The sequence below is a fragment of the Nasonia vitripennis genome (assembly GCF_009193385.2).
Source record: "Nasonia vitripennis strain AsymCx chromosome 2 unlocalized genomic scaffold, Nvit_psr_1.1 chr2_random0010, whole genome shotgun sequence".
Taxonomy (NCBI): domain Eukaryota; kingdom Metazoa; phylum Arthropoda; class Insecta; order Hymenoptera; family Pteromalidae; genus Nasonia; species Nasonia vitripennis.
In genome coordinates this window covers 2,109,308-2,124,247 of record NW_022279617.1, presented here as the reverse complement: position 1 = coordinate 2,124,247, position 14,940 = coordinate 2,109,308, and the positions used below count along the sequence as shown (strand labels likewise).

Sequence of the window (14,940 nt, the reverse complement as noted above, 5' to 3'; positions counted from 1 at the left end):
TTGTCAGGCTTTTACTTATACTATGACGAAAAAAACGGTTTATTCTTTATTGTGTATTTTACTGCTTAACGCGACGATTGTTATGAAAAAATTCCTTCCGTTCATTTATCGTAGGCATGCATAATTATATCTATATATGTATGTATACACACACACACACACACACACGCATATTAATATCTTTATAAAAAGATAAAACATCGTTCTCTTGTATAAGAGATATTTTCCCTTTATAATTTTACCTTTATAACATATATTTCAAAATATTTCAACTGATTTTATATATCAATAGGTGTTTTACTAGTCGATGAAATGAAGCTGTCGAAAAGCGTTTCTTGCAATCGGCAAAATTTACAAATGGAGGGTTTCACTGATCTGGGCATATACACACCTGAACATCAGAAGGGACAAAAAGGTGACCACGCGCTTGTAATCATGTTCCAACCCTTCAAAGGGAAATGGGTGCAAGCACTAGGTTGCTTTCTCAGTAAAGGTATTGCGAACGGCACAGTTTTACATCATATAATGATGGAGGCCATCACCTTAGCTGAGAAAGCCGGCTTAAAAGTCGATGCAATTGCCAATGATGGTGCATCGTGGAACCGTACGATGTGGGATTTGTTTGGTGTTACGGAAGATTGCGTCAGTATAGAGCACATCGTTGATCCAAAACGCAGATTATGGTTTTTTTCGGACTTTCCACATCTAATAAAGTGTCTGCGCAATTTCTTTTCGAAGCAAGAAAAACATGCTAACGTTTGGGTAAATATATATGAGTGAGTAAATAAAGAATGTTATTGAACCATCTGATTTACTTTCTTTTAGACACCCGATGGACATGTTTAAAACATTGGTACGCTCTCCTAGCTATTGAAAATCCCAAAGCATATAATTTAAAAGTAAATTATCACTTAAGGGAAGAGCATATTAATCCGCAATACTACCAAAAAATGAATGTTGCTCTAGCGTTTCAGGTAAAGCAAAACATTTTATAACATTTTAATTTGATGGGCAATTTAAAAAGAATTTATAATTATGCTACGCTATTTACAATTCAATTATAATAATAAGTTTTCACAACTATTTTATGTACCCGCACAGTTCTTTGGAGTTGCTGATAGTATGCAAATCTTTCAAGATAAACATCCGGATCTTACAGATTGTGAGGGATCTATTAAGTTTTGTAGAAGGATTAAGTCACTTATTACCGCCATGAATAGCAGAACGCCTTTAAATAGCTTAAAGCCAGGCAACGAAATGTGGTGATTATTATTATTTTTACGACTTTTATGTCATTTCACTATCAACGCTGCAAGCAATGAATAGTTGAGTTGCTATATATATATATATATATATATATATATATATATATCAACTCGTTAGCTTTTAAGCGGTGTCATATCCGAGTTTCCGAAATATTTATTTATTAATAAATCCTTTTTCAAAATCATATAATATATCGAAGTACATTTCCAAAATAATAAATACGTAATATTTATATTACTATCAAATATATTATGCAATATTGATTGTAATCTACTAACCTATTAATTTATGTTTTTTCAGAGTATTGAATCCTTCTTGGTATATCTAAAAGAATGGGAAGTGCAAGCAAAATCTCGAAATTTTGAATTTATAACTGATTCGACATTTTATGGTTTGAAAGTGTCCTTGAAAGCGGCTTTAGAGCTTTCTACAATTCTTGTTGAAAAGTGCGATTCCAAATACGTCATGACATCTAAGTTTAATCAGGATAACTTGGAAGTATATATAAATTTGCATCAGTTCATTTTTTTTAAAGTATACTCTTCCCCTGGTAGAAATCTATATAAGTTTAAAGCTACAGCATACCACGTATTACTAGAGATGGGCGAAAAATAGGTCCATTTTTCGACCAGCGATGAAACGCTTTTTCGGACATTTTTTACGCATTTATTGGAGTAAGAATAGAGTCATACCGTATTACAAGGAATTTTCAAGCTTGTAGAGAGATAGATTTAGATTTAGATTTTAGATTTAACAGATTTCATTGTCTAAAGCAAAGCACAGGTGATAGCTAGTTGATGGCTACGAAAGTACTACGCAAAATAAGTCGGGTCAAAAAAGTGAAAAAATAAGAAAATCACGAATATCTCCGTATGTCGTGCTTGTATAACTATGCTTTCTTGTTTCGGGCACACCAATCAACTTTAATTCATAAACCATTTTTTAATTCTTGAACCTTACTTTTATTAAACTATGACATTTTTTTAGAGATTTTTTGGCTTGATGCGCAACTGCTGCTGATCGAACGATCATCCCGACTCAACATTATTTATACAGATGTATAAACTTGTGTCGACATATTCCCTAATCAAACCACCCAAAGTTTCTAATGTTTCTGGTGCAGAGATCGTGGATGTATTGCTCAGCATAAAAGACATTAAAAATGTGGATGATCGTCGGGAGCAGTGGAATGCAACAAATCGACACTATTTTAGATAAGGGTGTGCACGTCGAAACCCTATCTGACGCTGTAAAATTGATGGAAGAGCACGACTACTTCCAGTGTTCTACATCAGACTATGTGTTAGCGTACGTAGCAGGCTTCGTAGTACGAAAAGCTACGAGATTTGCGAAATATACATCGAGCGACGGAAAGCCTTTAGTTTGTAAGGATTGTTTAACGTCGTTGGAACGATCAAAAAGTGACGAGGAATCAGACATATATAAATTGATACGCATGCGAACTAAGGGCTTTCTGAAGGAACCTTCGATCAAAATTTTTAATTTAATAAGTTCATTGGAGCAAGCGACATTAAATGTATTAAATACGCGTTCTATAAACGCAGATACAATATTCCATATAACGAAAGCTTTGGACGAGCTTGTTCCAATTCCGTCCGTCGGTTGTGACGACATAAAATATCATTTACACACCGGATAATTAGTTTTTTCTTACTACCAGAATGTATTTTATAGCCAAACAAGAAAATAAAAATGACTGTATAGAGAAGGAAAGAACGAGAGAAAAACGAAAGCTAAGCAAATTGGCATACGCTCCAGACAATACTACAGAGTTACAATTGCAAAACACGAATGCAACAAAAAACTCTAAAAGAAAGCGTAATCTTTCAAAGACTCGCAAACCAAAAAAAGTAAAACCGCCGCGCAATAAGTGAATGTATAAGAGCTATATTTCTTTCATGTACCCAACGTGCATGGATTCGTTTCGCGGGGTTTTCATTTGAGAATATGGAACGGGAACTTGAAACGTACGCCACTTTAGGTTAGGTATTCAAAATCGAAGCGGGGAGCCGGTTTCGATCTAGAAACATTATGATTCGTGGTCAAGTCTGAAAAATTCAAATTTAAAAATAGGAAGGTCGGGTCGTGATCGATAATATGAAAGAAAATACTGTATAAGTTAAAATGTCTTGTATATATATATATATATATATATATATATATATATATATATATATATATATATATATATATATATATATATATATATATATATATATATATATATATATATATATATATATATATATATATATATATATAGGTTCAGAAAAATAAAACCTGCATTAAAAACTTTATTAAGCTGTTTTTATAATTAAATGCAGAATTATGATACATTTTCTCACACCCACATGAAATTTAAGAATTTTCGATACGTGCAATTTTTAAATAGGTCACAGCTGCAAGTAGTCACATCAATAGTATAAAGAGAATACTTATATTAAATCCTCACATATATTTTAACAGAAGTATAATAGGAGCAGTTATGAAGGTGAAAGAAATCAATAGTTTTACCACAATTTTATTTTTATATATCAATCAACAACGTTTAAATGAACAAAGACAATAAATAATATAAATCGTCGTATAAAAATACAAACTAACGTAAATATGCATCGAAGCATTGTAAAAAATACATTGAAGAAACTCTCTTATAGCCTACATCGAAAATAGAACATAAGAAATATACATTAACATAATATAAATTTTCTTTTACATTGACTGGCTTATGTGTTATTGTATCGCTATCGACAGTTTGTCCCCTCACCATTGCAAACTGGTCTTGTAAAAAAGGTGCATAAGCAACATTTTATCTGAAAAAAATAACTTAATGAATGACATGTAATGGTTAATATATTTTTCATAAAAAGTTCAATTGCAATAAAGCTTGAATAATTTTTCATCTAAAGGTCTGAGAGTAAGAGACAAAGTAATGAAAACTATCTGTATATAGTTAAAAATACAACAGAATATAATAATACAATTGTTTGGGATGAAGGAAGTTTGTTGAACAATAAAACCAAGAGATCACACACGTCAAATGGCGAACCGCGGGTAGGTTTTCAGGTGAACATTGATACAGAACATATTGCAATGAAAACTACCCTGATAATTTGTTTTGTATACATTGTTACAATACCTGTACCAACTTACAGACCTCTAGATGAAAAATTAATCATACTCTATTGGCAATAAACATTTTTCAAACTGTCGGATCCACTTATATCAACACTCTTGTTGTATTTTGTGACTCAAATTGCCTTTAGTACTGGTAGAATCTGACTGATGAGTTATCGCCAAGCCATGTAATGCTCTTATATCAATGCTTTTCTTCTTTTTTCGGACTACAATTACCTATATAGTAATGAAGCTAGTAGTCAGATGAGTTTCCGCTAAGCCATGTGATCTGTGTGAACTTAATACTGTTCTGAAGTAATTCAAAGCTTGTTGACAATTGTCATAGATCTGTAAAATAAGTATAAATTATATGTAAGTTATATTTTACTATAAGAAAACAATGAATTAATCATAAAATACTTACTTTCTCAAAATACTAGTAGAACTGTAAGGTAGAACGCGTGCTAACATAACATTTATATTAAATGGTGTTAAAATCACCAATCTTGATGATTGAACATTGATTTACCGCAACAAATCTGTAATAAATAAATGATTCGTGAGAATAAAACGAGATTCAAAATGAAGTATTTTAAATTGCATTATATACTCACAGTCTAATAATTAATGATTGTAACAAAATATAAGTAGCTAGCGTAGAGGATTAATCATTGGTGGTCCACTTCGATGTCGGATAAAATATTTTAAGAACGACATGGCATCGTATATATCTTTCCTCTTCTCTGATAAAGTCTGGAAGTTCCAATCACCAGCAATAATCTTTCGTTTAATGAGGACATATGTCCTTCTAAGATTATTATAAATTGAGACTACTCTGTCAGCTATAAAAGTTACGAGAATTAATGTATTACATTTATTTATATATTTGTTATTAGATAATGATTCAATTGACTTACCATCATACACCTTTGCAACTTCAGGAAATTCTTGTCTAATAGTCAGACTCATCTTTTGAAAAGCTTGAGCTCACATTTGTTGATCAAGATTAGACGGATGTAACAAGTCATACAAGAAAACCCGTTCATGCACTTCCTGTGCCACTACTCTTTCTATGTTGTTCATCGTAATAATGAAATAGCTTAACACAGCGTAAATATACTTGCAGTAAGTACTGAAATATCAGTACGAGAAACCTTCTCTGATCGAAAGCGAATGCCGACTGCCGAATGCGCGCGCGACTGTAGCGCTACTGTCTATGGGCTCATAGGAAGGTCGATGCGGTCACATCGGCAAACGCGCCTCGCGCTCGGCATTCTGTAATTCGTGGAATTTTGTCGAAAGCGCAGACGACATACGAGTACGCACCGTGTGTTTATATTTTTCCGCGTCGGACGTTCAGAGAGTGTTTAAGCTTTGGCTAGTAAGTACTGACGGACAGTATACTTCGACAAAGTGCTACGTAGTGTTGTGTGTAACGCAAAGCAAAGTGTATCTTGCTTTACGCGAAAATGCCGTTTCGACCGACAAGAGACAATCTTTTACAAATGCGGGATTTGTGGACTCGTCAGCAAACAGTTGATCAAATCGCATTTTTCTTCAACTGCACAACTGCATGCGTAAAGAAGTGGACCAGACGATTTGCTCAAGAGAATGAAAATGCACCAGTACACGATCTTCGACGTCGTAATGGTGGAAAATTTAAACTTACGGATGCAGATCTACAGAACATTGTATGTGCAGCTGCTTGAAAACTATCTTCTATCAGGTATTCAGCAACGTTACCCAAATGAAGAAACCGTGTGGGTAATAGAAGACAATAGTCCAGTCCACACTGCTCGAGTCGTTAGGGACTGGTATGCTGCACATTCGCAAATACAACGCCTAGGTCACCTGATCTAAACCCCATTGAGAATGTTTGGGCGAAAATAGTTCAAGAATGGGTACAGGGGCGTCGTTACGTTTTTTCTCGAGCTATGGAATTTTGGAGGGGGGTTGGGTTAATAATGACCGATGGATACCATAAATATTAAACCATAAACCCACCTACCCCACGCACAGCAAATGACCAATTTAAAACTTCAATACTAAACCATAAGCCCACCTACCCCACGGTCCCCACTCACAGCCAATAACCGATGTTAAATTTAAATGCTATGGAAAACTTGAACTCTAAACCCACCTACCCCACGCACATCAAGTGGTTGATGGAAATATTTTTTATGGAATATAGGTAAAAATGAATGTATAATCGAAAATAAAAGTAGCAATAATTTATTAAACTCTTTTTTCAATTAAACTAATCAGTCCGAAATTTAAATCTAATTCGCATGACAAAAACTATAATTATGACTTGTATTTCATGGCAAACGTCGACATTCTCAAATTTTGCCTTTTAATGAACGTATTTAATAGTTCATCGAGATCTAATTCGCTAACCATATCACGATATATATGCATAATACTTGTATCATTCAACCTCTGTTGCAACATCGTAGATCGTAGGTAGGTTTTCAATCGACGCAAAGATGAAAAAGAGCGCTCGTTGCTACAGGAGGAGCCAGGTATGGTTAATAATAACTTTATAAGCTTTGAGTACTGTGGAAAAATAGCACGAACTTCTGGTTTCTCCTGAAGATACATTACTATATGTTTTAATTGCATACAGTCAATTGTTTCCGTTTCCTCAATAGTGGTTTCGCATTCCGAAGGCGCACCTTTAGCTTTTTTAGAGATTTTATTTTGTTTTTTTAAAACCTTAGCTTTTCTTAAATCTGTTAACTTTTTCATAAAAGTTTTATCATTTTTGATAGCATTTAAAAATAAATCTCGCTCGTTTACAAGCCTATGCCCATCTAGCTCTTGCTCCTCCAAATCTCTATTATAGAAATTAGTTATTTCCTCTACATTTACATGCGCAAATCCCGTAACAAAATTCTCAAACTTATTTAGCAATTTCATAGTATCATTTTCAAATCTTGTATTTAATGACATCATGGTCTGATCAATAACCTCATAGTATAGTTTTACATAATGATCTTGAACGTTTGAAAAAACATGGCTTTGACTGCCAGAGTCAATGCGTTTCGGAATCTTTCGTGGGCGCTTTAAGCAAGGCTCTTCTACACCCAGGTCCTCAGCACTACTCGTTATTTTACTCCAAATCTTGTTGAATTTTTCTTCATCTCTCATCTGCTGGATATTATCTTTTACAAGACAAACACTTGCATGAGATTCATTTACGCAAAGATCTTTTCTTTGCAATTCAGCATTTAAAATCTCAATCTGCTGAAAAATTTCGATTATCATATTCAATATAAAATAGAAGTCAAACGAGAGTAAGCTTCTTAGAAAGCCCTGTGATTTGGCGGATACAGAAGAATCGAGTTCTCTGTTGATTTTTTTTCAAAATAATTGATAGAAGGGGTGTAGTTTTTAGAAAGATTTATTAATGATCTGATTCGTACAGCCCACCTGAAATTTAAAAGCAAATCCGTAGGAAATACAAAAATAAATAAAAATATAATGTCTTAAAAAAAAAAAAAATACAACGTACCTCGTTGGGCAGTACGCAGATAAAAGTGGACTATCGTCTTCTTTAAGCTCTTTAAACTCGTTTAGTCGTTTAGGTGAGTCACGTATAAAATTAATAAGATCTTTTATGGTTCCGATCACATTACGCACAACTGTTAAATCTTCTAACGAATCCTGCACGCATAAGCTCAAACTGTGTGCGGAACAATGAACAAATAACGCTCTTGGTTCGGTTTCCCGAATGCGAGTTTGTAGACCCGTAATCCTTCCGCTCATGTTGCTCGCACCATCGTAACATTGCCCTCTTAAATGCTTTATATTTAAATTGTTGGTAGCCAAAAAGTCAGTTACAAGTTCGTATAAAGTTTCTGATTTTGTGTCTTTAGTCTCAAAAAACCCCATGAAATATTCATTAACAGAGAAATCGTCATTTACTATTCGTATACATATAGAGACCTGCTCTACTCTCGTGATATCGGAAGTTTCGTCGATCATAATCGAATAATATTTAGCAAGCATTATTTTATTTAAAATTAATTTTCTAATTTCATTTGCCATCAAAGCAATTATTTCATTAACAACCTCGTGGTGTAACCATTTATGACCACTTCGAGCCATCCATGTCTTCAATTCGGGAACATCTTCACATCGTAGTAATAATAGTTGATGTAGATTAGAGTATTTGTCTTCATGCCCCCGGAAAGCTAGACCTTGCTTGGCTAAAAGCATTATAGTTGAAAATATTTTGTTGAGAGCAGTGCGATTTTCCATCATTTCTTTTCTTTTTGCAGTCGATAAATGCTCTGTTATGCTCGGTTTTCTAGCATTTAATGTTAGTATCACAGCTGTTTTGTGCAATTCAGAAATCTGATGCTTATTAAAAATACTAGTAGCATTTTTCCATGTGTGAAATCCGTCCTCTACAAAAGCTTTTTTCGACACGTTACAACTTTGAGAGTTTGGGAGAGGCAATTTATTTTTTACTGCTTCGCAACATATAGTACAAAACATAGCTTTCTTTGACTCATCATATTTTATCCAACTATAATCTTTTTTCCAACTCTCAAACAATTTATCGCTAACTGAAAATTAAAAAAAAAAAAATAAAACAGTTTTGTGTAAATCTCGGTCAACAATACATGTTAGTTTTTATTTCACTTTCGTTCTTGTATTTTCTATAAAATGATTTATATGCGTATGAAAACTTACAAGGGTTACTCTTTGCTTTTTGAGTAAGTTGAGGATCCAAATTTTGTTGGTGATGTACATATGTCTTATCTTGTGAAAATTGTTCACTGTTTTCTACTGACGCTTCCACAGCTCGACTTGAAGATGCAGTACTCGTTTGGGCAGCAATCCCTTGCGACTGACATTCTGATACTTTTGAGGGATCTTTCCCTCTAGTAACGTATTTGTCCATTGTATTGTGTACCATTCACTTACTAACACACAGAACATAACCTAGTCCATACGAGTAGACCGGTCCAACACAAGTAAACTTCCACAGGCAGCGACGTGTGTGAGTACGTATACGTGATTGGTGCCGACCAATCACATGCGGGACAGCGCAGGCGGCCAAGCTACCAAGGCAGCACGCATGCGCAAAGCAGGTGCAGACATTTTTCTTTATTTCAGCGCGAGTTTCAAAAACTTTATTTATTAAATGAATTAAAACTATTGTTCCACTCTCTTAACCCAATCAGATATTATTGATAACAAAAATGTTTATTCTTTGTCTGAGTTTAATAATATTTCCAACGGCGACTTGCTATGCATGGGGTAATCGGGTTTATGGTTCAAAAATGACGTTCTCTATCAGCCACTTGCTTTGCGTGGGGTAGGTGGGTTTAGGGACTTATGGTTTATGATCATTTAAGTTTTCCATCGGTTGTTTGCTGCTGATTTATGATTTACGATTTCTATGGGCTACTTGCTGTGTGTGGGGTAGGTGGATTTAGCATTCGCGTTTTTCATTAGTCGTTTTCTAAAAAAAAAAAATTTTTCATCCGCCGATCTGAGGTATGGAATTCCATACCTCGTTAAAACGAGCTATGGTCTCGACCATAGCGACCATACCGGTAACGACGCCCCAGAATGGGTACCCAGCGCTGCCCATAATCTACTTGAAATGAGGCTACGAATCAGGAATAGTTGGGCTGCACTAAACAACGAACAAGCATACTTCAGAACTTTAAGCCACTCAATGAATAGAAGATTACAAAAAGTCATAGATGCCGGAGGGGCATTTATTAATTATTGATTTACTAGTACAGACTAAGTATTATGCGAATTGAAATACTTCATTTTCAATATTGTTTTGTATTGTGAAATTACAAATTATTTATTTCTTACAGAGATATTTACAATGCTGGAACGTTTGAAAGCTGCCTACCGTAAATCAAAGTTCAAGCATCAAGATTGGTGATTTTCACACTATTTAACATAAATATTATGTTAGCACGTGTTTTTTTACCTTACAGTTCTACTAGTATTTTGAGAAAGTAAGTATTTTATGATTAATTCATTGTTTTCTTATAGTAAAATATAACTTACATATAATTTATACTTATTTTACAGATCTATGACAATTGTCAACAAGTTTTTAATTACTTTGGAGTATTTAGTTCACACTTTTCACATGGCTTGGCGGAAACTCATCAGTCTACTAGCTTAATTACTATATGTAATTGTAGTCATAAAATAGAAGAAAAGCATTGATATAAGTGGATCTGACAGTTTGAAAAATGTTTATTGCCAATAGAGTATGATTAATTTTTCATCTAGAGGTCTGTAAGTTGGCACAGGTATTGTAACAATGTATACAAAACTGATTATCAGGGTAGTTTTCATTGCAATATGTTCTGTATCAATGTTCACCTGAAAACCTACCCGCGGTTCGCCATTTGACGTGTGTGATCTCTTGGTTTTATTGTTCAACAAACTTCCTTCATCCCAAACAATTGTATTATTATATTCTGTTGTATTTTTAACTATATACAGATAGTTTTCATTACTTTGTCTCTTACTCAAGTTAAAATAATTTATTACAAGTGAACTTCTAAAGTGAAAATTATTTTTTGAATACTTGAGTAAGAGGCAAAGTGATTACAACTTTCTGTGCTTAAAAATTGAGTAGAATATAATAATCAATGACTCAGGGGTGAAGGGAGTATGTAAAATAATAAATCTAAGAAATCATATCCGCAAAATGAAGAACCGCGAGGAGGTTATCAGGTGAACCCATATACAGGACATATTTGAATGAAAAATTCCATGATAGTTAGTTTTCTAGTCATTGTTATAACGCCTATTTTCAATTTCAGACCTCTAGATGAAAAATTATTCAAGCTTTATTGCAATTGAACTTTTTATGAAAAATATATTAACCATTACATGTCATTCATTAAGTTATTTTTTTCAGATAAAATGTTGCTTATGCACCTTTTTTACAAGACCAGTTTGCAATGGTGAGGGGACAAACTGTGGATAGCCGATACAATAACACATAAGCCAGTCAATGTAAAAGAAAATTTATATTATGTTAATGTATATTTCTTATGTTCTATTTTCGATGTAGGCTATAAGAGAATTTCTTCAATGTATTTTTTACAATGCTTCGATGCATATTTACGTTAGTTTGTATTTTTATACGACGATTTATATTATTTATTGTCTTTGTTCATTTAAACGTTGTTGATTGATATATAAAAATAAAATTGTGGTAAAACTATTGATTTCTTTCACCTTCATAACTGCTCCTATTATACTTCTGTTAAAATATATGTGAGGATTTAATATAAGTATTCTCTTTATACTATTGATGTGACTACTTGCAGCTGTGACCTATTTAAAAATTGCACGTATCGAAAATTCTTAAATTTCATGTGGGTGTGAGAAAATTTATCATAATTCTGCATTTAATTATAAAAACAGCTTAATAATGTTTTTAATGCAGGTTTTATTTTTCTTAACCTATATATATATATATATATATATATATATATATATATATATATATATATATATATATACAAGTCATTTTGACTTATACAGTACTTTCCTTAACATTATCAATCTCGACCCGACTTTCCTATTTTTAAATTTGAATTTTTCAGACTTGACCACGAAGCATAGTCATACCTAGATTGAAACCAGCTCCCCGCTCCGATTTCGAATACCTAACCTAACATGACGTTTCAGTTCCTGTTCCATATTCTTAAATTCAAATCTCAGTTAACGAATCCATGCACGTTGGGTGACATTCAGTTTACGCATTGCATCATTCCGGGTAAAAATCATCAAGTCGATCAGTTCATTGAATCACCTTGTAAATTTGAGTACAGTCGAGAACACGTGCCTTACAGAATTTCATTTTTATTTAAAATTCTCAGATATTATTCTTTGTAAAATTATACAGTCGAGAAAACATGACACAGAATTTTATTCATCTAAATTCTCAGATAGTAAACAAAATTTGCAAAGAAGCAATTCACAGATTATTTATAGATTATTTGCAGATGCAATATGTTTGCTTTGATTCAAACTTTAAGTCCCAAAAAAAAGAATTTGGTTATACAACAAAGAAAGTTAACAAACGTTGGCCAAAATCATTATTCATTTATACCATCAAAACGCAAAAAATCTGAATTTTGCAAATTGATCGTTTGCAGTGGTATATATTTTTTATTTTATTTATATTTTATATTTACATGATTTTTATATATTTATGTTTGTGAAACCAACCTCAAATAATTCCAGAAGGTGATTAAATAAGTTGCATATCATTATGGCCTTATTTTAATTTTAAATATCTTTCAACGTCAAAAATAAGTCAAGTTTAAAAAAAAAAATATCAATAAGCAAATAAATAAAATAGTTGTCATTAAATATTCATAGAGTTAGATAAGAAGTGATATACCGAGTGACAATTTAAGAATCAACGATTTCTCTAATTGTTATTAAAGAAATCATTCATTCTTAATTCATTCTTAACTCGATAGTTGATTAATTTTAAAGGTTTTATAGACTTAATAACAACTCAATGTGTTAATTATCACAGATGACAATAAATAGAACTTCTATTTATGAAATATTAAAATTAAATAAATAGATTACTTTGCGTTTTGTTCTATGATAGCCCGCAGTTTATTTTCCAAAAAAGTCAGTTTCTCCATTCTACCCTACATTAATTTAAATATCTAACATAATTTTACTTATTACTCTCCATATTTACGAAAATAATAATTAACTACAAATTACAAACGTGTGAGAGTTATCCCTCTGTTATTTTATTTCTCTATTCTTATTAATTTATATATTGGCTATAAATTTAAATTATGACTAATAAAAAGCATCTAATATGTCGATTTTTTTGTATTAAAGCTAGTAGTATATGTTATGGTTAATTTTATTAATTGTGGTGATCATTTCGTTATATTCTTCCGACAATTTTAAAAAAGCATTCTCAAAAAGCATAACATTGTAAAAGTATTGTAGAAATATTATTCTTTAACTCTATAAAAAAAGAAATTTCTAGTAAAGTATTATAAAAGTATAGTAATATATTGTAAAAGTCTTGTAGAAATATTATAGATAAGAATTAAGATGAGCTAATAGTAAAAAGACAGAATGGCCTGATATTGATAATTTTTTAGAATTTGATATCATGTATCATTCTTTTCATTAATTAGCTTGATTTATAACTGCTGTTTTAATTATTATTATTTTTTTAAGTAAATGTAAAGAATAAGCGAAAAATATTTCTTTAATGTTTTGATTCTTCTAACTAATTTTTTAGTTAGAAGTTTAATTGTTCTAACTACAATTTAGCTTTAGTAATAATCACTACTAATTATACCCCATTCCAAACACGCAACACTCCCCGGTGCTATCAAGATGCACGAAAGGATAACCTGATCTTTTAAATTAAATAATTTATTAGCTCTTAAGATTATATTTAAATATAGTGCATTGAGCTAATCTTAACCTTATATTATATTACCTATATTATATTAACCTTACATTATAACCTCTTATTTATGTATCAATCATTTCACAACTGAGATTCCAAGAAAAATTCATTAATAATTTCTGGATAAATTCTATTAATCTAATCTACCAGATTTTTAGAAAATTAAGCGACTCTGTAGCTGATGCCATTATTGGTACAGCAGATTCTTAATCTTATCTGTGCTTAATAGCTTATATCCCGATGTATTTTCAAAAACTGTTTAAAACTTATTCAGTCATTCAAACTTTATCAGTCTATCATTTATCAATGTACAAAAGTGATAACATCTTCATAATTTCTATAGCTATGATTTGACGAAAAATTATACTTTTTTTGCTTTATAAAGTCTTTCAATTTCTAATTTGGATACTGTATGTATGTCACTCATATTTTTTATGTTATAACTCGCAGTATTTAATAACTTTTGACTTAAAATACGTCAATATTAAATTAATGATTAATTTTGCAAAAAATAATGTCACCAAAACGTCACTACAAGTTCACCACCAGCGGTTATTTCAGAATTGTTAGGATAGCTAAGCAGTAAATCAAGTATCACTTGTACGTGCACAGAAAAAAGTTTTCATGGTTTTGAGACGGCAGGCCCAGCCCGGGGGATAAGAGAACAGCAACAGATAACTTGCCTGACGTAGGCAAGTTACCGACCGAGTGGCGCTAGTAGCTACATGTAAATAGTCCACCTAAGCGCTGGTAGATGGCGTGCACGCAGATAACACAGGAGAGAGGGAGCATCCCAGGTATATAAGGAGCCCCGGAGCCAGCAGTAAGCATTCATGATCTGGCTCTCAACTGAGCAACGTGCGAATGGTAGTACTCGCTGCTTGCTCCGGTCTCCACCATACCCAGTACTGCAGTGAAGCTAACTCGGACCGGGATCCGGAGCGTGCGCAGTATCCTGCTCCGCTGCCATGCTCTCATTGGCGCTCCGTACTCGCGCGCGGTTTGAAAAAGATGGGGGGCGGGGCTTTGCGTCAGCCGTTTTTCGGAAGGACTGAGTTCAAGCCCCGTGAACG

General features: G+C 32.8%; 1 protein-coding gene and 1 long non-coding RNA gene across 2 annotated transcripts; both read right to left on the bottom strand.

The window, feature by feature from the left end:
* Nucleotides 1–3,671: 3,671 nt before the first annotated feature.
* On the bottom strand, nucleotides 3,672–6,252 carry LOC107980654. Its single transcript, XR_001728818.2, has 4 exons — nucleotides 5,322–6,252; nucleotides 5,019–5,246; nucleotides 4,829–4,943; nucleotides 3,672–4,752 (listed from the first exon to the last, which is right to left on the bottom strand). It is a non-coding gene; the product is annotated as an uncharacterized LOC107980654 (long non-coding RNA).
* A 456-nt stretch (nucleotides 6,253–6,708) lies between these two features.
* LOC100679840 (zinc finger MYM-type protein 1-like) lies at nucleotides 6,709–9,316 on the bottom strand. The gene is made up of 4 exons (XM_031925502.1): nucleotides 9,106–9,316; nucleotides 7,919–8,978; nucleotides 7,830–7,836; nucleotides 6,709–7,650 (listed from the first exon to the last, which is right to left on the bottom strand). Exons 1-4 carry the CDS (start codon nucleotides 9,314–9,316, stop codon nucleotides 6,709–6,711), a joined length of 2,220 nt encoding a protein of 739 aa, XP_031781362.1.
* Nucleotides 9,317–14,940: the final 5,624 nt, after the last annotated feature.